Source organism: Penicillium verhagenii (assembly GCF_028828195.1).
Source record: "Penicillium verhagenii strain IBT 33310 chromosome Unknown utg000008l_segment0_segment0, whole genome shotgun sequence".
NCBI classification, from domain to species: domain Eukaryota; kingdom Fungi; phylum Ascomycota; class Eurotiomycetes; order Eurotiales; family Aspergillaceae; genus Penicillium; species Penicillium verhagenii.
Window position 1 is genome coordinate 1,264,318 of NW_026643172.1, and position 21,092 is coordinate 1,285,409.

Consider the following 21,092-nt stretch of genomic DNA (forward strand, 5'->3'; position numbering starts at 1 on the left):
GGGGAAAAGGGAAAGCTAAAGCGCGGGGAAATTGTGGCGCTTGTCTCGCAGCTCACAGCCAATCACACTTGGACGTTGCACTGCCCACGAGCACTAACAGAGTTGTAGGTGAGAAATTTAATCTACGAAATTGTTCGGTTTAGCCGATGCTTTTCAGATGTGGTAAATTCGCCCCGTAATAATTCAAGGGTCTTCAGAACCCGCATTACTTCTGCAGCGCTGCCTTGTAGCGCGTTAAAGCCCGATCCCGACACTCGGCATGATCCACAATAGGACGGGGATAACCATTCTTGGTAGCAATTGCCTCGGCTCCTCGTCCATATGGATCATGAATCGCTTTGCCCTCCACGTCCTTCAGTTCCGGGACCCAGTGTCGAATGTACTCTCCATCAGGGTCAAACCGCTCGCTTTGGCGCAGGGGATTGAAAATTCGAAAATATGGTTGCGGATCAACACCTGTGCTAGAGCCAAATCCCCAACCGCCGTGGTTAGAAGCAAAGTCACCATCAATCAGGTTCTCCATGAAATATCGCTCTCCTCGGCGCCAGTCAAGCAATAGATCCTTGGACAAGAAGGAGGACACCACCATCCTTGTTCGGTTGTGCATCCATGCACAGTGGCGGAGTTGTCGCATCGCGGCGTCTACAATGGGAAACCCAGTTTTGCCATCACACCAGGCCTGGAACTGATCAACATCATATTCCCATTCAATGTTTGTACATTCTGGTTTGAAACATTTATTCATGCTGTAATTGAATTTTATTAGCAATTGGGGAATGCAGTGAAAAAGATTTGGTTCAAGCCAATCATACCAAATAAAAGGCCAGTGAGCCAACACATGCTTGTAAAAGTCCCGCCAGGCGACCTCGCTGATCCAGGTCATGTAGCCCGCGTCATATCGATCCAGGTGGTTCTTGTTTGCTCGCTTTGCGGTCAATACTGCAGTGCGAGCGCTGAGAGCCCCCGAAGCGAAGTATGGACTGAGGATCGAGGTGTGCTTGCCAGGCAGAACGCTGCGCATCTCCTCATATTTACGGCCTTTTTCTTCCAAAAACTTCTCTAGCCGCTGGAAAGCCTCGTGCTCACCGGCGGGATAGAGTTCTTCAAAGCGTTTCCGCTCCTTTTCGGACAGCTTCTTGTTCTCGGGTGCGATTGGCACCTTGCAATCGAAGAGGTCGGACAGCTTCTGCCGCGTATTACCGGGATTCGACCCAGGCTCCTCTGACAACTCCAAATAATCTGGATTCTCCTTTAGGAAAGCCAGCCATGTCCGGAACCAGGGCGTGTAGACCGCGTATTGCTTGCCTTGCTGGGTGCTCAAAGCACCCGGTGTGACCACGCAGTTGTCATGAGAGGGCGTGAAATCGATATCATTTTTCGCACATAGATGCACGATCTTCGCATCCCGGCGCAGTTCGTCCACTTCATACTCGATATTTGCGCAGATGTGCTTTGCCTCCCACTGTTGGCACAATTCCACAATGCGGGCCGGTATCGCTTTGCGCTTCTCCACGGTCTCCATGTAGAGGGGGATATCCAGTTCAGCGAGATCTTGTTGAAGACGTTGCAAAGTGCGCAGAGTGAAATCTACTCGAGCCGGGCTGGCAATATGAGCAGTCAGATCTTCAGGAGATTGAATGTAGAGACAAATCAAGGGGATCTGATTCTCCTTGGCCAGGTCAGAGGCCATGTGTAACGCCCGATTATCATGTAGGCGCAGATCACTCTTGAACCAGTGCACCACGGCTTGGCCTGGTTCTATAGAGCGACGGTGGTCTGCGGTATCGCGACATGCTTTCTCCAGAGTTTCAATCGGTCGTTCGAGGGTTCCGTCGTTGTAAGCCTGGCACCGCTCATTTGCCATTTCCGGAGGATAGAAGTCGCTCAGTACGATGCCAAAATCTTCGGTTTGTTTCGCATTCGGGTGCGGAGACCGTAGGTCAACGAGTCGCTCTTTCTTATCGACGTGTTGTGTCGCTCCGGCATCACGGGTCGCGTCGGGGTCAGGACTCTCGCTCTTGGTCGCTTTGCGTTTGCGGGGCGCCATTGGGACGAAGGGATTCAAAAATCGGTTGGAAATGTTCGGTCGGAGGAGGGATATGAAGGGTTGAGATGTCAATCGTATTCGCATCACTGGTACATGTGTCCTGTGCAAAAACGCGTGCTAGAGCCATTTTGTAGGAAAAGAAAATACTTGGGATGTCATCGATCGAGCGATCGAGATTCCTGACGTCACCCGATCTGGGATGGCGCGGAAGTGCAAAAATCCTGTCCATTGGCTCTTGGTTTCCATGGCTGCGAGCTATGGCTGCAATCGTTCCTGCGCAGCTGAACGGTGTTTTGCAGGGGGAGAAGGTTGGACAGGGTTGACTTTCCAAGATTGAAATAATTCCAGGATTAAGAACGGCGATCCCGTGACCTCGATGCCATCAATTGATCACTTCGATATTTGAGCATTGCTTCTTTAATCTGGTATAGATTCCTTATCATTCAAAGCATTGGAGAATCTGCAGTAGCTTTGAAAAAAAATGAAGCTTATGTATTCTCATAGCTAATTTGCGATTTTATGATCGGAAAAGAAGCTTTGACATCCTTGCATTTTGTTGAGACAATACAGGTAATTGTTGTCAGCGTATGTTTAACATCCTTTAATGTTCAGACGCTTCAGCGGGATTTCTACAAGGATTGAGAGTAGCTACTAGTATATTGCAATGTTATAGACTATTACTAAATTAATTGGGATTTGATATTTCACGTTACCAATACAAGGTCTTGGCCACATATAACGTAGCAAACATTAAACCTGAAGTTCCCCGTATTCGGTGTACACTAGTAAAGTCCGGATAAAGCGCAGATCTCTCAGATCTCTCAGATCCACAAGACGAACATTTGAATATGTCATCTTGAAACTGCATGAACACTAGAACTGTATGTACCATTGACTTCGCAAGGGTGTTCTTTTTCCCACGAATAACTCATTTGGCTCAGTTGATTCCATTGATTCTTCAAGTCTGGTATAGCTCAGTGTATAGAGTGGGATTTCCCCCCACAGGATCCATGGGACGATCAAACACAGCTTAAACGGTGCTCCGTCTGGCTCTTTCCCCGCGCATTCTCTTCAATGTTCGTGCATTCAATGTTTTAATCTTTTGCTCAAAGAAAAAACTTTAACTCTCTTTACCGCTCAAGTGCTCATGACACATTTCCCCTCTATTTTCCTGTAACGTAAAAAGATCGACATCACCGCATCCCCCCTTCCTCCGCTGCCCACCAAGATATATATACCTTTTGAACTTGGGCATCCCCCCTTGCCATCTATTACCCTTTAATCATCCTTTCCATGGAGACATGTCCTCCCTTCGCCCATGGCCCAAGATATTGCGAATTCGCTGACGAGCAAATACGCCGGCGCAGGTCCTGCCCGCAGCCATATCTTTGCCGCCTTTGCTGCCATCGCCTGGTACAATGCCATTGAACTCATTGTTCTGTGCTTTGTCTCCTTCAAACGACACCAAGGGTGCTACTTTTGGAGCTTACTCGTCGCCTCCTCCTCCATCATTCCACACTGCTTAGGCTTTGTGCTGCTCTTCTTCCCCACCGGGGTCTCGCCCTATGCCTGCGTCACATTGATTATCGTCGGCTGGATTGGCATGGTGACCGGCCAATCCATGGTCCTCTGGTCCCGTCTGCATCTAGTCTTGCAAAATACAAAAGTACTTTGGGGGGTACTATGGATGATCATCATCGATGCCGTCCTCCTCCACGTTCCCACCACCATCCTGCTTTATGGCGCCGCAACTCAAACGAACGGTGCCTTCGCTGCGGGATATAATATCATGGAACGCATTCAGCTTGTTGGATTCTGTATCCAAGAACTGATTATATCCGGTATATACGTGTGGGAGACGGTAAAGTTGTTGCGCTTACGGCCTGAGGGCCGTCCTTCCGGTATCCTTCGCCAGCTCCTTCTCATCAACATTGTCATCCTTATTCTGGATATCGCCGTCGTCGTGATTGAATATGTCGGTTTCTATGCCGTCCAGGTCATGTTCAAACCGGTGGCTTACAGCATCAAACTCAAGCTTGAATATGCAATCCTGGGCAAACTGGTGGCAATCGCTAGGGGGTCCTACGAGGATGAATTACCCTCGAGCTCCCGCGATATCGTGTCGTTCCCTTCATCTCAAGAAACCCAATCGGCGAATGGGTCTCGTCGTAACAATTACCGCCAATATAGCCTCCCTTGGATTTGGGAGAGTTCACAACCCTCGAGCTGCATATCATCAGGTGGTTGATGATTTAGCGTTAATTGTTTGTATCCAAGCTCAGAGTCGTTTGGACAACAAACTGGGCATTTTTTTTCACCTGTCAGAAAAGGGGCGCCATAAAAATGAAATCTTGCCCCTTGTCCCGAAAAGTTTAATGATATCTTGGTAAATGATAGAATGATCAATAATGATGAATGCTAGAATTTGCAAATACAGTCGCACATCAACCTAATGTTCAAACAATGTACATCCAGTATCAACGGTAGATATCTGACAGATGACCTGTACCGGCCTGTAAAACCAATACACTGCTAAACACCTTGTTCTCGGGTCGAACCATGAGGGATCCGATGGTTCCCAGCGCCTGACGAGTACCCGTTCCCACGGAGATCTCATCGACGCCGGGTTCAACGATGGTTGGTTCTACGGCATAACTACGACGCCCAACGATGACAATGCTACCGGGCTTGTTGGAATTCTGATCTAGCTCAGCCCGCACAGCAGCAAGGGCCACCTGGCCTGGATCACCGATGGTGTCCTGTGCTGCAGGTGCCTGGAAGACCACCCGTTCCTGGAGATCTGCCGGGATGGAATCACGAATAGTCTCGAAGAAAACCACATCCGATGCAGCACTCGAGGTCGCTGTGCCCCTTGGCAAATCTGATTGTGAGCCCGGAACGTGAATAATGGTGGCTGTGACGTGATCATTTTGCGCCAATTGGAGCACAAATCGGAGAGCAAATCGGTCATCTTCCCCACCAAAGAAGGGGAACACAATGTGGTGAGAACGGCTTCCCATGGATGGCCGAGTCCAAGACGAGCCTTGGATGGCTAGCCCGCTTGGACGATGTTGGCTAGTCGGGCGGCTAGCAGAGATCTCTGGGATATGGTCGACCAAGATGGCTACGTGACCGGAAACTCGCTTCAGAATATCCGACACAAATCCTGCATATTCCCCATTTGAGAAGCGATCGCTGGGGTTGACCTCCACCCCATTATGACGGTCAGCCAGTATTCCGGTTTCACTCCATGGTAGGAGAAGCAGGTCTGATGAATCCTGATGGGCCATGTTGACCACAGTATCAGCATAAGTATACTCGGGAACAACTGATACTCCGGCCATAAGAGAAAGATCATGCCACTCGCCAAAAGCGCGGAATGTGTTGACGACCGGGTCCCACAGTGCTTGATCCCCAGCTGCAACTTTCATCACACTGGAGTCTCGATCTGTCAACTCCATGAGTCGAACTCCATGGACTCGGAGAGCCGTTGTTTCATCCACTGACTCGTCTGCATCTTCAACGGTCTGCTCGGTTTGCTTGGACTTCTTTCCTGGATGTACCTGAGGCAAAGGCACATCTCCGCGATTGGGACTCAAGAGAGCAGCCAAAGTGCACAGTCCAGAAAGACCATCAAGACGAAGGTAGACGAGAAGCTTCCGCACAGGCACGGTCGTCAACTGTTCTTTGACCGCAGATACGCTATCTGAACGGCCGTCTTTCTGCACGGAATTGTCATTCCAGTCGATTTCCCCTCGACGCCAACGGGCAACCTTAATCTGATACCAATTTGGATATAGGGAAACAGTCAAGGGAGTTGTCATAAAGGTGGTGACAAGCGCCATGACAACAAACATGGTGAATGTCTGGGTGCTCAGGATTTTGGCTTGCAGACCGATATTCTAAACATTTCAACATTAGCCTTGTCCCCTTGTGCATGTTTAAATCAAGCCGGAAATAGAAAGACATACCAAGACAATCAGCTCCACAAGTCCCTTGCAACTCATCAAAACACCAATGGCGAAACTTTCTCGCCATAACATGCCACAGAAGCGAGAGGCAATTGCGCCACCAGCGACCTTGGCTGTGAAGGCAATAGCAATGATACCCACCACATATCCCCAAACAGTTCCGGTATTGAGCAAGCCTAAATTGGTGCTGAGACCAGACAAGGTGAAGTACAACGGCAAGAAGAGGGCGGCTACCAGATCTTCAATTTTTTCCGTCAGTTTGATTGCAAATCCCCCCTTGTGTGGACAGATTAGTCCAATAAGGAAACCGCCAAAGATGGCATGGATTCCAATCACTTGGGTAAAGAAAGCGGATGCCAAGGCCAGTAGCAAGGTAAGCATCACGACCGACTGACTGGGGCCTTTTTGCAAGCTTCCGGTTCGTTCCAGGAAGCGGATGAAAAGCGGGCGGAACGCGAACACCAGAAATAGCACATATCCCGCTGCTACGAGAAGCACATAAAGCGCAGTGATGCCGCTTCCCGCGTTGACTAATGCCACACACAGGGCAAGCAGGATCCAGCCAACAACGTCATTTCCAACACCAGCTGACAGAACGATGACACCAACATTGGTGCCAAGAAGCTTCAGCTCCGTCAGGATACGACACAGGACAGGGAATGCTGTGATAGCCATCGCAATACCGATGAAGAGAAGATATGTGCCAAAGGCGACAGGGACCGTTCCGGGATCATCGTGGAACTGGTTGTAAAGTCCATATGAAATGGCACAGCCGAGTGCAAACGGCAGAATCATTCCAGCCGCTGAAACACTCAGCGCGACACGCCAGTTACTCACGAGGAAGCGGAGGTCTGTCTCCAGTCCCACCAAGAACAGAAAGAGGATCAGTCCCAGATTTGCCACGACGCTCAAGCTGGGCAGGCTGGCTGTCGGGAAGATGGTTTCGGTGAAACCGGGAATATGTCCCATTACTGACGGGCCCAGGATAATACCACTGATTACCTCTGCGATGACCCTGGGCTGACGGATCTTCGAGAGGGGCCAGTGAACCAGGCGGCAAAGTATGATGATAATGCCCGCCTAGATGAGAAAGAAAAAAAGATTCAGCATCGAGTTTCCATCATGAGGCCCCTCCCAAAAAGAGGGGGAAATTCGGAATTGTAAGCTTCTGTACCTGTATGATAAACATGACTATGGGGTTGGAAGAGTCATAATGAGACGGGTTTCCTCCTTGAAGGATACCCTGGGCGGCGGCCCGGGTTGTGGTTGAATTTGTTGCCATAGGTTTAGCAGCACTATGGGATGCTCATGACAGATTATCGCAAGCTCTAGCTGTTCATGAGATGAAGCTCTGGGAAAAGGGAGGGGGCAGCCAAGGGCCAAGGCGAATGACACGAGCTGGGGGTTGGCGGGGGAGGGTCTAGCCATGTATAGATTAGTGAAATGAAGTGGTTGAGATGGTCATTGGCTCATTGGTTCGAACAGCTGACGTGGGCCACACCAGGATTCAGCCCCATTTTCTGTGTCGGACCTCTTTTCTTTTGTTTTTCTTTTACGATTACGATGGGCAACAAAAGAAATTAAGTACTTTGTGTGGACCTTGGAGGGGAAAAGACAGAAAATGTGGTGAATGAGGACTAGGATACGTACTCTGCATTCTTCCGAATGCAGCACTCTGTAGAGACTGGAATAGAAAATGAACTGGGTACTAGTATGTAGTAGGAATGATCTCAAACCTAAAGACAATTAACCTCTTCACCATGAGAGGAGTGAAGTGAACATAAAATGCTAAAAACGAGCAGATCTTTGAACGTGAAAATAGCAATCCACTAGGAAAGATCAATGCCGATTGCGAGAGAAAACCCCGGCCGGATTTATGTAAAGCCGAACAAAGCCCGACTAGCCGGAGATAGTATAAGGTAAGCTACTATAAGTAGTAAGAATCCGCGGACCCGCGGACGAGAAATGGTTTACTGCAGCATTCCAGAAGAAAAAAAAATCAAAATCCATGAAGCGGCGAATAAAAATAGCCACTAGGAGTTGTTCCAGCGCGGCCAAACAGGCGGCAAATCCTTCAGTTTTTAAATTTCTAAATCGAAGATCTCGGTATTTCGGCCTTCGCTCACGCAGACCCTTTTAACTCCGTGGTCGGGATCTCGGAGCTCCGCTTCCCCGATCACTTGGACAGTTGCAGTATCAAGTATCTACGGAGCACTTCTGCTCCGTATCTTAGCTAGATGGTTCTAGTGACGATTGTTTACCTGAATTAGATTAGTTCCAGGGTTTCACTAATAAATTTAATCCAGGCTGTGTAACACCCTTCCCGCAATCTTGAATATTCGATGTTCGATAGAACCATGGATGAATTCCATGTTGGAGCCGTGAAGATACATGGATAATATCTAAGCCTTAAGGTTTACGGCATATATCCGTTGATAGTAGTATGCACATGCCACGCACCTGGCACATGGCATTCCTGCATTATTCAAATTTTCACTGTAAAACCTGCATGATCGGAGATTTATTTTATTCATCCCTAATACTTACTAGCATCAACTGTACACGCTTATCATTCCCCAACTGAGCTTAAACAGATAACACGAGGTTGGCCACGAGGGAATAGAGCCACGCACTTGGGATCCACTTTCCACCCCGAATCCCGTTTGTGAGGGGCTCGGGTGGCTTGTCTACCGAATTAAATATGCAAATTGTCGGCCAAAGTCGCTCCGTGCCCGAATCAATAGTCATGAAATTTATTGTACGGGGCTATCCATGAGCCCCTCTTATATCAGTCGTCGATCCCTCGGGTTTCGACTTCTTTTCCACATACTCGGTTGAACTCGTTCACCGTTAACGCACATTCGCCCATCATGGAGAAAGACGACTCCGATGTGGAGTTCGAGCCCATCACTACCAGAACGGCGACAGTTGAGGAGGAGAGAGAATATGAGACCATCAACGAGCTCAACCGCATCGCTTCCAGCAGAATTGGAAGAGCTGTCTCGGCCCTCTCAGCTTCAGGAAAGAAAAATGATCCCCGACTGGATCCCAAGAGCCCCCAATTCGATCACTACAGATGGGCCCAAACGGTCTTGGATCAGATGCACGAGGAGGGAATCGAAGCTCCCCAACAGAGTGTAGTCTTCAAGGATCTCTCTATCAGCGGAAGTGGAGCGGCAATCCAATATCAGGAAACCCTGACGTCCGTTCTTGCAGTTCCCTTCCGTTCTGCCACACGAGCCTTGTCCGGACACCGTGCCCAACCACGCCGGATCTTGCAAAGTTTCGACGGCTTGCTCGAAGCCGGTGAGCTGTTGCTTGTCCTTGGTCGCCCAGGAAGCGGTTGTACAACCTTCCTCAAGACAATTACCGGCCATCTTGGAGGATTGACTATGGACCCGAACAGCACCATACACTATGACGGCATTTCCTTCGATGATATGATCAAACACCACCGCGGTGAAGTTGCATACAACAAAGAGGTAAGTTTCCAATGCTTTAGCAGACTAGGATTGAAGCCAACAGTGCATTAACAATCCCTCATCTTCTAGGTCGAACTTCATTTCCCTCACCTTACAGTTGGCCAGACCCTCTCGTTCGCCGCTCACTCCAGGGCTCCTCACAAGCGACTCGAAGGAATAAGCCGTGCCGAATTCTGCGAGACACTTGTTCAGGTAGTGATGTCTGTATTTGGGTTGTCTCATGCCGTCAACACCAAGGTCGGCAACGAATTCGTGCGTGGTGTAAGTGGAGGTGAGCGAAAGCGAGTCAGTATTGCGGAAATGTTCCTCAGCCGCTGTCGTTTGGGAGCCTGGGACAACAGCACACGTGGTTTGGATGCCGCCTCTGCTCTTAGGTTTGTCCGATCACAGCGTCTTGCAGCTGACATGGGAAAGTCTTGCCACGCCATCGCTGCCTATCAAGCCTCTCAGTCTATGTATGATCTATTCGATAAGGTCGTTGTCCTTTACGAGGGATATCAGATCTACTACGGCCCCCGGGAACGAGCTGTCTCTTACTTCGAGGACCAAGGATGGCAGAGACCGGAACGTCAGGTATCAGGAGATTTCCTTACCGCCATCACCAACCCTAACGAGCGAAGCACCCGTCCTGGTATGGAATCCAAGGTGCCGCGCACCGCAAAGGAATTCGGCGAGTTCTGGAAGAACAGCCCAGAGTACAAATCTTTGCGTCAACAGATCACGACCTTTGAATCCCAGCATGCTCCCAGCAGTGAGGCTACCAAACAATTCCAGGCCAGCCACGAAGAACAACAAGCTCGTCACACGCGATCTCGCAGTCCGTATTTGCTTTCGGTCCCTATGCAAATTCGACTCTGTACTGTTCGCGCCTACCAGCGAATGGTCAACGATCTTCCCACTGCATTGTCTCCGCTTATTGTTCAGTTAATTCTGGCTTTGATTATCGGTTCCGTCTTCTACAATACCCCTGACACTTCAAGCTATTTCTTCCAAAAGGGCGCCGTGTGCTACTTTGCTGTTCTTATGAATGCCTTGCTCACCATTAACGAAATTTTGCAACTCTACAGCCAGCGTTCAATTGTCGAAAAACAGGCTGGCTATGCATTTGTTCACCCGTTTACCGAGGCTCTCGCCAGTATCATCATCGATTTGCCGATTAAACTTGTGCGGCTTTCCGTCTTCAGTATTGTGCTCTACTTCATGGCGAATCTGCGCCAAGAGGCAGGAAACTTCTTCGTCTTCTATTTGTTCCTAATTGTCGCGGTCTTGACCATGTCTGGTCTCTTCCGCAGTTTGGGAGCACTCACAAAGTCGGTTGGACAGGCCATGGCTATGGCTGGTGTTCTTGTTCTGTGCATTGTTGTCTACACGGGATTCACCTTGCCACAGCCCTATATGCACCCTTGGTTCTCCTGGATTCGGTGGATCAATCCAATTTACTATACTTTCGAGGCTCTCATTGCCAATGAATTCCATGGGAAAAATTACGCTTGTTCGTCCATGATCCCAAGCTATGGCACTGGAACGAACTTTGTGTGCTCTGCTGTGGGATCAGTGGCTGGTCAGTCATACGTTAATGGTGATGATTTTATCGCTGATAACTACGAGTACTACTACTCTCACGTGTGGCGGAATTTTGGAATCCTGATTGCTTTCATGATCTTTTTCAACGCGCTTTACTTGACAGCCACGGAGTTTATCTCTCGTGACACATCCAAGGCCGAAGCCCTGGTCTACCGCCCTGGCCATGTTCCCCAGCATATTCGAGACAGCCAAGATTCGGAGTCTGGAGGGGGTGATCTGACGAAACTCGAAGTACAACGCACCCACGACGATATCCGTCTGCCAGAGCAGACTGACATTTTCTCTTGGAAATCACTTCAATACGAAATTCCTGTGAAGGAGGGTACTCGTCGTTTGCTGGATGATGTCAACGGCTGGGTTAAGCCAGGAACATTGACTGCATTGATGGGAGTTTCTGGCGCTGGAAAAACCACTCTGTTGGATGTTCTTGCGCAGCGAGTGTCAATCGGTGTCGTCACTGGTGATATGTTTGTGAATGGCAAGGTACCGGCCGCAAACTTCCCCCGGAGAACTGGATACGTTCAACAGCAGGATCTCCACATGGACACCACAACCGTTCGAGAGGCCCTTCGATTCAGTGCATTGCTCCGCCAGCCAAAATCTGTGTCCAAGCAGGAAAAGTATGAATATGTGGAACAGGTCATCCAGGTTCTTGGCATGGAGGATTTCGCGGAAGCTATCGTGGGTACTCTCGGAGAAGGTCTCAACGTTGAGCAGCGTAAGCTTCTCAGTATCGGAGTTGAGCTTGCTGCAAAGCCCACTCTTCTCATCTTCCTTGACGAGCCCACCAGCGGTCTGGACTCTCAGAGTTCATGGACAATTTGTCAATTCTTGAGACGACTTGCAGACCATGGTCAGGCTGTGTTGGCAACTATTCACCAACCTAGTGCGACATTGTTCCAGACGTTTGACCGTCTTCTCTTCCTTGCCAAGGGTGGCAGAACAGTTTACTTTGGTGATGTTGGAGAGCAATCCGCAACACTCCTCGAGTACTTTGAGCGCAATGGAGCCCGACCTTGTGAGACTTTGGAAAACCCAGCTGAGTATATCCTTGATATGGTGGCTGGAGATGGCTGCCCTGATGTCGATTGGGTCCAAGCCTGGAAGAAAAGTCCAGAATGCCAGGAAGTTATTGCAGAAGTCGATCGTCTCCATTCTATCAAGGGACCTGGAGGTGAACAGCCTACCCATGACGAAGGTGATGACGATACTGCCGAGTTTGCTATGCCTCTGGGGACCCAGCTCTGGGTCGTCCTTAGCCGATGCTTCCAGGCCTATTACCGCCGACCTGACTATATCTACTCCAAGTTCATCCTCGGTATTGTCAGCGGTCTTTTCATTGGCTTTTCCTTCTACGGTGCCGACGACTCTATGCAGGGCTTCCAGAACGCACTCTTCAGTATCTTCCTCCTTTGCACCATCTTCAACTCCCTCGCCAACGCCATCATGCCGAACCTGGTAGCCCAACGATCCCTTTACGAGGTCCGCGAACGGCCATCCAGAACCTATTCGTGGCAGGTATTCATCATTTCGCAAATCCTAGTAGAAGTCCCCTGGCAGTTCTGCCTGGGTGTCTGCTCCTGGGCCTCGTTCTACTGGGCCGTCTTCGGCGCCAACCAAACCTCGGAACAAACTGGAATTGTTCTGCTCTACATTTGCCAATTCTTCATGTACGCGGCCAGCATGGCCCAATTCGTCGTTTGCGCCATCCCTGAGCCCGCTCTTGCTGCCATGGTAGCAACCCTCATGTTCGGTCTCTCGTTCATCTTCAACGGAGTCATGCAGCCCCCCAGCGACCTTCCTCGCTTCTGGATTTTCATGTATCGCGTATCCCCATTCACCTACTACATCGCCGGTATCAGTGGCACAGCTCTCCATGGTCGTGAAGTGACGTGCAGCAGCGTTGAACTCGACATTTTCGACCCACCTTCCGGTCAAACTTGCCTCGAGTACATGGCGGATTACCTTCAATCTGCTTCGGGTGCCATTTACAACCCCAATGCCACTTCCAACTGTGAATATTGCAGTATGAAATCTGCGGATCAGTACCTTGCTGCCCGGGAGATTTATTACGATGATCGCTGGCGTGATTATGGAATCTTCTGGTGCTACTTCGTTTTCAACGTTGCTTGCAGTGTGTTGGTTTACTACCTTTTCAGAGTCCGGACCTCCAAGGCGAAGGTCTCAAGAGGCAAGGCTGCTGCTTAAATCAGATGATACCCGGACCCTTCTCAAAATTATAGACTTTCCTTTTCCCTTCCCACAATCTCTCCCTCCTCTTCTTTACCTCTCTTTGCTGTACCATACTACTATCCTTCTCTGCACATGTGCCCATTCCTACATATTGTTACCATCTTACTATTTACTTATTACCTCTACAAATATTGATATCACTACCGTGATCTTTTCTTTTTTCTTACTGTGGTAAATCTGGAGTTTTTCATAACGTTCAAAGAATTAAAAATGTATTCATGCATCAAACTGAACAGGCGTAACTATCGTAAAGTTTCATAATCTAATAACGTTGGGAGCCAAGGGTCTTGGATCCATCAAGATCCGAGTCGATACGGGGGTCAAGCTTGTTAGCAGTATCACTGCTGTGGGGGCCAGCAGTCTTCTGGTGAGCATTGTAGCTGCTGCCAGCGGAAGCACCACCAGTGGCACCCTCATTCTGGGACTTCTCAAAAGTTTGGGTGGTAGTCGGGGCCTTGTTACCAGATATGTGCATCACACCACCGCCGCCGAGACTACCCTTGCGAACATCCTCATCGAACGGGGAGTTGTTACCAACAAAAGTGGCATTGGCAGTGTCGTTGCTGCGGTCGCTGTCAACACGAGGGTCTGCCTTGTTCTCCAGGTTGTTCGAGTGAGGACCAGCGGTCGACGAAGCTGGGCCAGTGGAAGAAGAGTAGCGGTCGTTAGGGGTATCACTGTCAACGCGGGGGTCGGCCTTGTTCTCTAGGTTGCTCGAGTGAGGACCAGAGGTAGAGGTGGCGGGGCCAGTGGAAGGAGTGTGAGTTGAAGAGTTGTGGTGGTGCGAGGCAGCGTAGCCAGCGCCAGCGCCGGCGGCGGCACCAGCAGCGGCGTATCCAGCACCGTGACCAGAAGAGCTGTGGTGGTGAGCAGCGCGGCCATCACGGTCACTATCGACGCGGGGATCGACCTCATTGGCGACATTGCTGTCATGGGGGCCATGGTTGGTGGATCTAGCGGAATCGTAGGTGTTACCGGTACCATAGTTAGAGCCAGTCGAGCCATAGCCAGTACCAACACCAGCACCAGTGGCGGTAGCTCCTGTCGAGCCGAAGCCAGTCGAAGTGTTGCGGGTGCCACGGTTGTCTAGGTCGCTGTCAACACGAGGGTCGGCGGAGTTGGCCAGGCTGCTGTCGTGGGGACCGAAGTTTGAGGACTGGTTAGAGTCGTAGGTGTTGCCGGTACCGAAGTTGGAACCAGTCGAGCCGTAGCCGGCACCAGCACCAACACCAGCACCAGTGGCGGTAGCTCCTGTCGAGCCAAAGCCAGTCGAAGTGTTGCGGGTACCACGGTTGTCTAGATCGCTGTCAACGCGAGGGTCGGCCGCGTTGCCCAAGTTGCTATCGTGAGGACCATAGTTTGAGGACTGGTTGGAATCATAGGTGTTGCCGGTGCCGAAGTTGGAGCCAGTCGAGCCGTAGGCAGCGCCAGTAGTAGATGGGACAGCACTGGAGGTGTTGTGGGAGGTGCGGTTATCCAGGTCGCTGTCCACGCGAGGATCAGCCTTGTTGGCAAGCTTGCTATCGTGTTGGCCGTAGCTGCCTGTGGTTGAGCTGTTTAGGTTGGATCGGTCGCTATCAACACGAGGATCGGCCTCGTTGGCAATCTTGCTGTCGTGGGGTCCATGGTTGGAAGACTTGGTGGATTCGTAGGCGTTCTCGTTGGTACCAGTGTAGTTATCAGTGGCCTTCTCTGCCTTTTCTTCGGCCTTGTTTTCCTTGTGCTGGGCAATGGTATCCTTGACTTTGTGAATGATGCTAGACATGATGATGGTTTGTTGTAGAAGATGGATGATTCAGAGGAAGAGGAATAGATTGAGGAAGATAGATTGAGGAAGTGAGAATAGATGGATATTTGAGTAGAGTGAATTGATTGATATTGATGGAAATCCCCGTCTTCCATCGACCTATAAGTACTACGTTTGTCGCACTGTGACGCCATTTCTGAGACAAAGAACAATCCAGGAAGCAAATGACGTGCCCCGCACATGGAATATAGATCGACAAATATAGCCAACATTTTGAAGCTGGAGAATTAAATTAAGTTCCAACGTGTTGACGGTTAAAGTGGGGAACGATGAACAAGATCGTGGCGAGGACGAAATCGCTGACATCGGATAACGTCATCCGCGCCACCATCTATTGTTTGCCTTGAATCGACTCTCAGCCTTACTACACCATCATAGGACAATCCGATCGAGCTCACACGCCATAGCTCCATACGTAAGGATCTACAGGATTGATCACTTATTGATAAAGCCTAGCCATGGCTCCCCTGTAGCTACTTCAAACACTGTGACGGTGTTGTCTCCAACCTTGGAAGCTTGCCAAGGTTACACATCAACAATTAAGGGTTCAATGTTCGTCACGGGTACAGAATGACCTCATTTTCATAGCTTTCTAGTCCCTTGTACCTTGTAACTACATGTACATAGTACCAGCAGTTTCTGGTTTCTAGCTGTTAGGAAAAGAACTCCAGACCTATGCTTAGGTGGATGATTTCCAAACATTTGAAGTTTCTCAAACTTCAACATTATCCTGCGAGCTACTACGTAGTACCTTCTTAGGTAACCATGGTAGTGGATATTACTATTTTCGATATTCATTCAATATTGAACATTTGAATATTCAAATGGTATTCTTCCAAGGTTGAAGACCAAGAACACTTAAGCTTCCTAAAATGACCCCGTGCGTGATTCCCCTCTCTTACCAGTTGACAAGGACAGTACATACTAGTATGTAATCGATTTCTTAAATACACATGTGCATGTAAAATGTAGTAATCAATTTGAGTATTTATTTACCGGTGGACATCTGTTTTAGAAAGAGTCTATTCATTCAATTGATTCATGGATGGATTTCAATCAATCAAGTACATCGCCATTTTCACATGCACAGTACATGAATAATCTTCCAGGGAAATCTCGACATCAATTTCAAATGAGTTCAATGAACCCAGATTCACCATGATGTGCAAGCTTACACCTTAGGTAGGCAATTTTGGAAAGTGACTCCCGAGGTCTATGACATTGCAGGCAGCAAGTGTGACCAACCCCGCTGACTAAATCGGGCAAATAAACACCTGATAAAAGTGGTAGGAATCGTGAAGAATGGGAAGAGGACATCTGCAAGCACTTGAGATTTGTACATTGTTTTAACATTGAAACCACTGAGCTTCAATTGATGTTATTGATAGCTTCCCACGCACTAGACGCCACATGGGCAGATCCACTGATCCCGCCTAAATACATACACGATGCCGCCGGTAACATGGATCCGTTCAGTATTCAGCATTTCCAAGCCCTGGAGGCATTCAAGAACCAGTTGTTCTCATAATCCAATCAATTGATGAATGTTGACGATGCACAGGTGTACTTTATCATAACCTTGAAGCATAGATCACCGCCCGGGCGCCCAGTCTATGCCTTTCAAGCTTGTTGTACTATGCACATGTGAAGTATAGGGATTTCAAGGTCACAACAACATTAAACAAAGTGGAATGGGTAAATGAACAACTCTAAGTATTTTTAACCGAGGATTGACATCTTCAAACATTCCAGGGTTACGAGGTTGGAACAATCCGAAGCTTGAACTACCCACCAGTTGACTTCCTACCAAGGTGGGATACTTGGGTAAATCCCAGGACATTTTGAATGCACGTTCTATCATATATGTAAGGCTGTGCGAATGTAAGCAGCCTCATATGATCTAGACCCTGAAGATTGACTACGCACATGTGATCTCTTTAATCCTGGATCCTGATTGTGCTAGCCGATGTCTAGCCTAGTAACTAGTACTAGTAGCTCTTGCGTGCTAAAAAAAAAATCAAAAATCAAAAAACCGGGTTTTGGCCATTTCACCTGGCCCCACTATACCTCTTGTGTACCTGAGACAGTGGAAATTGAGGGTCATGAAAGCGACGATTTCAAAAGTGGTATATTCACACGTTTTATCATTAATAATACCCTAGAATATATAAAGACCAGCTCTTAATAGTAAACTGAGCAGAATTGACTTAAGCTCTAGATCTGATCGGCAAAGGTCCCTTGGTCCTGGGCCAACGGTCAGCCCTGGAGGTTTGGCGATCAGCGCAGTGGGCCCCTCGTGTTTGGGGCCAGAGCTCTCGAGAGTAAGTGATGTTTATAAGAGAAAAAAACATTGCCCCAACAAATCTCCATCTATTGAAGAACCATGAACCATGATAACGAAAAAGGCTTCCCATTGAGATCCTTCCTACTACAGATATATCCATTTGATTCCAATCTGTACAAGGAGAAAATAGCCGAAATGACCTAATAATAAACAAACCGCGGATTCCGTACATTCCGGTGGATTTTTTTTTCTTTCCTCCCTTTCCAAATGTTCCAATTCCCATGCTAGGCGCGCCTGATTATGGCAATTGCGTACGGACCCTGGATTTGAATTTCTAATTTGACCGATCATTGGCTTCGCGGCCAATCGTCTCTTCGCTTATCGATCTTGCATCGATCTGCGTCTTTCTTCTCCACGCTAGGAAACACGCGCGTTCTGACCTCATTGATCCGGTCTTCCCTGGCACTGGCCATTGATATTTTTCATCTCCCACACTCCCTGTACTCGGCACCTTCATCATGGCCGATGGGAATCAAGGATGGTAGGTACTTCTTTGGGGGGGGGGGGACGCAATCTATCGCTTTTTGTCGCGGCGCAGATAACAAACACTGAACTAACCGTAAACAGGTGGCCCTCGCATTACAGATGGGTGGTCATGGTGCGTGCAAACCCTGAAAAAAAAACAACCATATATCCAATTGATATGCGAAATCATCACAATGCTAATCTGAAGCTACAGGTTATCGTACTGGTGATAGCCTTCGCCCTGATCGCCGCCTTTGGAGTCTGGTTTAGGCGTCGTCGTGATACCAAAAGAGGTCTTCAGTTGTACGGGAATCCAGTGAGCGGCGCTGGCCCCCTTCAAAGCTCTGGCATCTTGAGCTCTGCATCTGGCGCGTCGGGTATATTACAACCAAGTCACCTCCAACCGATGTCCCAGGCGCAAAGTCTACCCACCGACTCGGTCGCTAGCAGCTCCCGCACCAATGTTGCTCCACCCAAACCTCTTACATCCGCCGCAGGGAGTCGTTTGCATAAACAACAAAGCCCTGCGGCTGCCGTCGACTTCCAAAGCGTGGAGACCAGACAAGTTGTACCGCCATAAGGTCGTTTTTTTTTTACTTTTTTTTGGATGCATTTATATATCGGAGATCTGCGTTCAACTTTCTTGGTGTTTTTTTTTTTTCTTTTTTCTTTTTTTCTTTTGGCTTTTAGATCTGTCAGGACCCCCTGCTTACCATGACTTTCCCGTCACACTTGCATTTCTCGGCGTTGGGTGTGGAAAAGGATTGATCTTCACCTACTATCTATTACATTCATTTCAAGGCTGGCTTGGATTTGTCTTTCGATGCTACTATATACGACTACTTTTTTTTATTCTAGATTTTAATGAGGGTACATAGCGTGCGCATGGCTTGGCCAATGCAATTTGTTTTTGAATCGTCATTATTCGTTTATATCTGTACAATTTCTCCTTTCTCAGGAGATGCTGATGCTCACAACCTTTACATCAACCTCGGGCTTCTCCTTGTGAGTCTTGACATTCTCAATCTTGTGCACCACATCCAATCCTTGTACGGCCCGACCGAAGACGGTGTGCTTGTTGTCCAACCACGGGGTTTTCTCGGTTGTGATGAAGAACTGACTACCATTGGAGTTGGGACCCGCATTAGCCATGGATAATGTGTACGGCTTATCGTGACGCAGAGTGGAAAATTCATCCGCGAACTCTCCGCCCCAGATGGACTCTCCACCAGTTCCATCGCCCTGCGGATCACCACCTTGAATCATGAACTTGCGAATGACACGATGGAAGATGGTGTTGTTGTAGTAACCTTGCCGAGCGTGGGTAACGAAATTCTCAACTGTCCGTGGCGCAGCGGAGGGGAAGAGACGCAAATGGATATCACCCATGGTGGTGTGGAGAACAGCGGCAGTGCCACTTTCATTCGCCTTGGTGCTGCCGGCATCAATCCCACCAGCAACCTGGGTGGGCTTCTCGTTCTGTACATCTCGAGATGACTTCGATATATCGGTTTCGTTGGTAAACATGTAGAAGCGCACCTTGCCAAACCCAGTGCTGATCAAAATGGCATCTCGTTCCTCCGCTTCTTGAAGCAAGGGGTTGCTACTGGCGGCCATGGAAACAGTGACAACGCCTTTCCGCTGGGGCTGACCTTGATAGAGGGCAAGGTTCAGGGCACGGAATGGCTCGTCACGGCCATATACGCGCACAACGCGGTTCGTATACGTGTTGATGCACTTGGTTCCGTAAAGAGATCCATAAAGCAAGAAATGACCCGACTCGTCAAAAGAGACATTGACTTTGTTACGGATTGACTCGCCCTCTAGTTCCCGCTCTACTCCCAATCGTCGTCCGAATTCTAATTCATCCAACTGGTACGGGGCGGTTCCAGCCTGCTGCATCTCCATAAGAGTAGCTATCGACTCATCGTATGTGCGATACAACTTACCCGTTGCGAACTCAAACACGCGAACCTGGCGATCTGGGAAAGATATCGTGGCGAATTGTTCACCCGAAGGTGAGATGGTTATGGCCGTAGCGGTTGATTTGGCCTTTTTGAAAGTAAACAGATTGGTGGACGATTTGAGTTCGAACACATTGTCCGGCTTCTCAAATGATCCGTCTCCGGCTCTCCAATATTCAATCATTCCAGATTCGTCCGCAGAAATGACACAGTCATACGCGTTGTTGAAGGCCAACGAAACTACCGGGCTCCGGTGAATGGACTTCACGGTATGCAAGGGCTCGGGGTTCTCTCCTCGCCCATCAAAGACTTGAATGGTGTTGCTGGATTGATCTGTCACAGCCAACAGCGGTAATGAAGCGCCTCGGCGATGAACCCAGCATACGCAGCGGGGGACGAATTCGAGAGTGTACATGGCGAGGAGATCTGTTCACAACTTTGTCAGTCTTGATATTCTCGCTGTTTAGCTTAATAGAGGCCACTTACCAAAAGTGATGACATCAAATATCTTTACTGTCTTATCGGCTCCCACTGTCGCAAAGCTGCGACCATCTGCACTGACGCTGGTGCTATGAATCTCGCCCGGGTGGGCACGAAACTCCTTGACAAACTCGATACCTTCGGCCATCTTTTTCCAAAACTTGACCACGCCATCGATAGAGCTTGTGATAACAAAGTCGGTAACCGGAGTGACTGTCACAAAGGACAATTGCTCCTTGTGCATGAGGGACTTGGAGTATCGAGGCGAGGCGGGTAGCGCCTTCACGTAGATCTTCTCAAAGGGAAGCTTGCGGCGTTTCTTCTTTGGCGCGGCCTCGGAGGGGAGGGCAGGACCGAAGTCGTCGTCAGAGGAGGACTCGTCGCCTGCTCATCGTAATTAGTGGATTGCGCAAGCTGGAATTTGCGGGAGCTCGGAGGAGTCATGTACGAACCATGGTCGTCGCCATCAACAGCGGAGTGTGGGCGCTTGGCCGCAGGAGCGGCAGCGTCTTCAGAGCCTGCCATTTCAAGCCAGGGAGAATTGAAAAGCGAAACAAAAGGTTCTAAGTACTGCTCAAGACCGACCGCCGATAGAATGGCCCTGGGAGAGAAAGCCGGAGAAAGCAGCGGGCGGTGGCAGAAGACAGAAGCTCGGGCCACCCAACTTTTCTCCTTTCCCTCCCCCCACTGTTGAC

The 21,092-nt window shown here is 49.1% G+C and overlaps 7 protein-coding genes across 7 annotated transcripts; 3 read left to right on the plus strand and 4 right to left on the minus strand.

Moving 5' to 3' along the window:
- Positions 1–205: 205 nt before the first annotated feature.
- On the minus strand, positions 206–2,047 carry N7466_008447 (deoxyribodipyrimidine photo-lyase PHR1; the record flags this gene model as incomplete). Its single annotated transcript, XM_057167836.1, has 2 exons — positions 206–746; positions 813–2,047. The coding sequence occupies 2 exons, from the start codon at positions 2,045–2,047 to the stop codon at positions 206–208; spliced, it is 1,776 nt and encodes a 591-aa protein (XP_057018467.1).
- A 1,318-nt stretch (positions 2,048–3,365) lies between these two features.
- Positions 3,366–4,295, plus strand: N7466_008448 (uncharacterized protein; the record flags this gene model as incomplete). Its single annotated transcript, XM_057167837.1, has 1 exon — positions 3,366–4,295. One exon carries the CDS (start codon positions 3,366–3,368, stop codon positions 4,293–4,295), a length of 930 nt encoding a protein of 309 aa, XP_057018468.1.
- Positions 4,296–4,524: 229 nt separating this feature from the next.
- On the minus strand, positions 4,525–7,300 carry N7466_008449 (Kha1p; the record flags this gene model as incomplete). The annotated part of the gene is made up of 3 exons (XM_057167838.1): positions 4,525–5,949; positions 6,019–7,098; positions 7,193–7,300. The coding sequence occupies 3 exons, from the start codon at positions 7,298–7,300 to the stop codon at positions 4,525–4,527; spliced, it is 2,613 nt and encodes an 870-aa protein (XP_057018469.1).
- Positions 7,301–8,888: 1,588 nt separating this feature from the next.
- N7466_008450 (uncharacterized protein) lies at positions 8,889–13,292 on the plus strand (the record flags this gene model as incomplete). Its single annotated transcript, XM_057167839.1, has 2 exons — positions 8,889–9,500; positions 9,570–13,292. 2 exons carry the CDS (start codon positions 8,889–8,891, stop codon positions 13,290–13,292), a joined length of 4,335 nt encoding a protein of 1,444 aa, XP_057018470.1.
- A 307-nt stretch (positions 13,293–13,599) lies between these two features.
- N7466_008451 (uncharacterized protein) lies at positions 13,600–15,102 on the minus strand (the record flags this gene model as incomplete). Its single annotated transcript, XM_057167840.1, has 1 exon — positions 13,600–15,102. The coding sequence occupies one exon, from the start codon at positions 15,100–15,102 to the stop codon at positions 13,600–13,602; it is 1,503 nt and encodes a 500-aa protein (XP_057018471.1).
- Positions 15,103–17,946: 2,844 nt separating this feature from the next.
- N7466_008452 (uncharacterized protein) lies at positions 17,947–18,533 on the plus strand (the record flags this gene model as incomplete). The annotated part of the gene is made up of 3 exons (XM_057167841.1): positions 17,947–17,969; positions 18,056–18,086; positions 18,168–18,533. The coding sequence occupies 3 exons, from the start codon at positions 17,947–17,949 to the stop codon at positions 18,531–18,533; spliced, it is 420 nt and encodes a 139-aa protein (XP_057018472.1).
- Positions 18,534–18,907: 374 nt separating this feature from the next.
- On the minus strand, positions 18,908–20,922 carry N7466_008453 (WD40 repeat domain-containing peptidylprolyl isomerase; the record flags this gene model as incomplete). The annotated part of the gene is made up of 3 exons (XM_057167842.1): positions 18,908–20,343; positions 20,404–20,781; positions 20,850–20,922. The coding sequence occupies 3 exons, from the start codon at positions 20,920–20,922 to the stop codon at positions 18,908–18,910; spliced, it is 1,887 nt and encodes a 628-aa protein (XP_057018473.1).
- Positions 20,923–21,092: the final 170 nt, after the last annotated feature.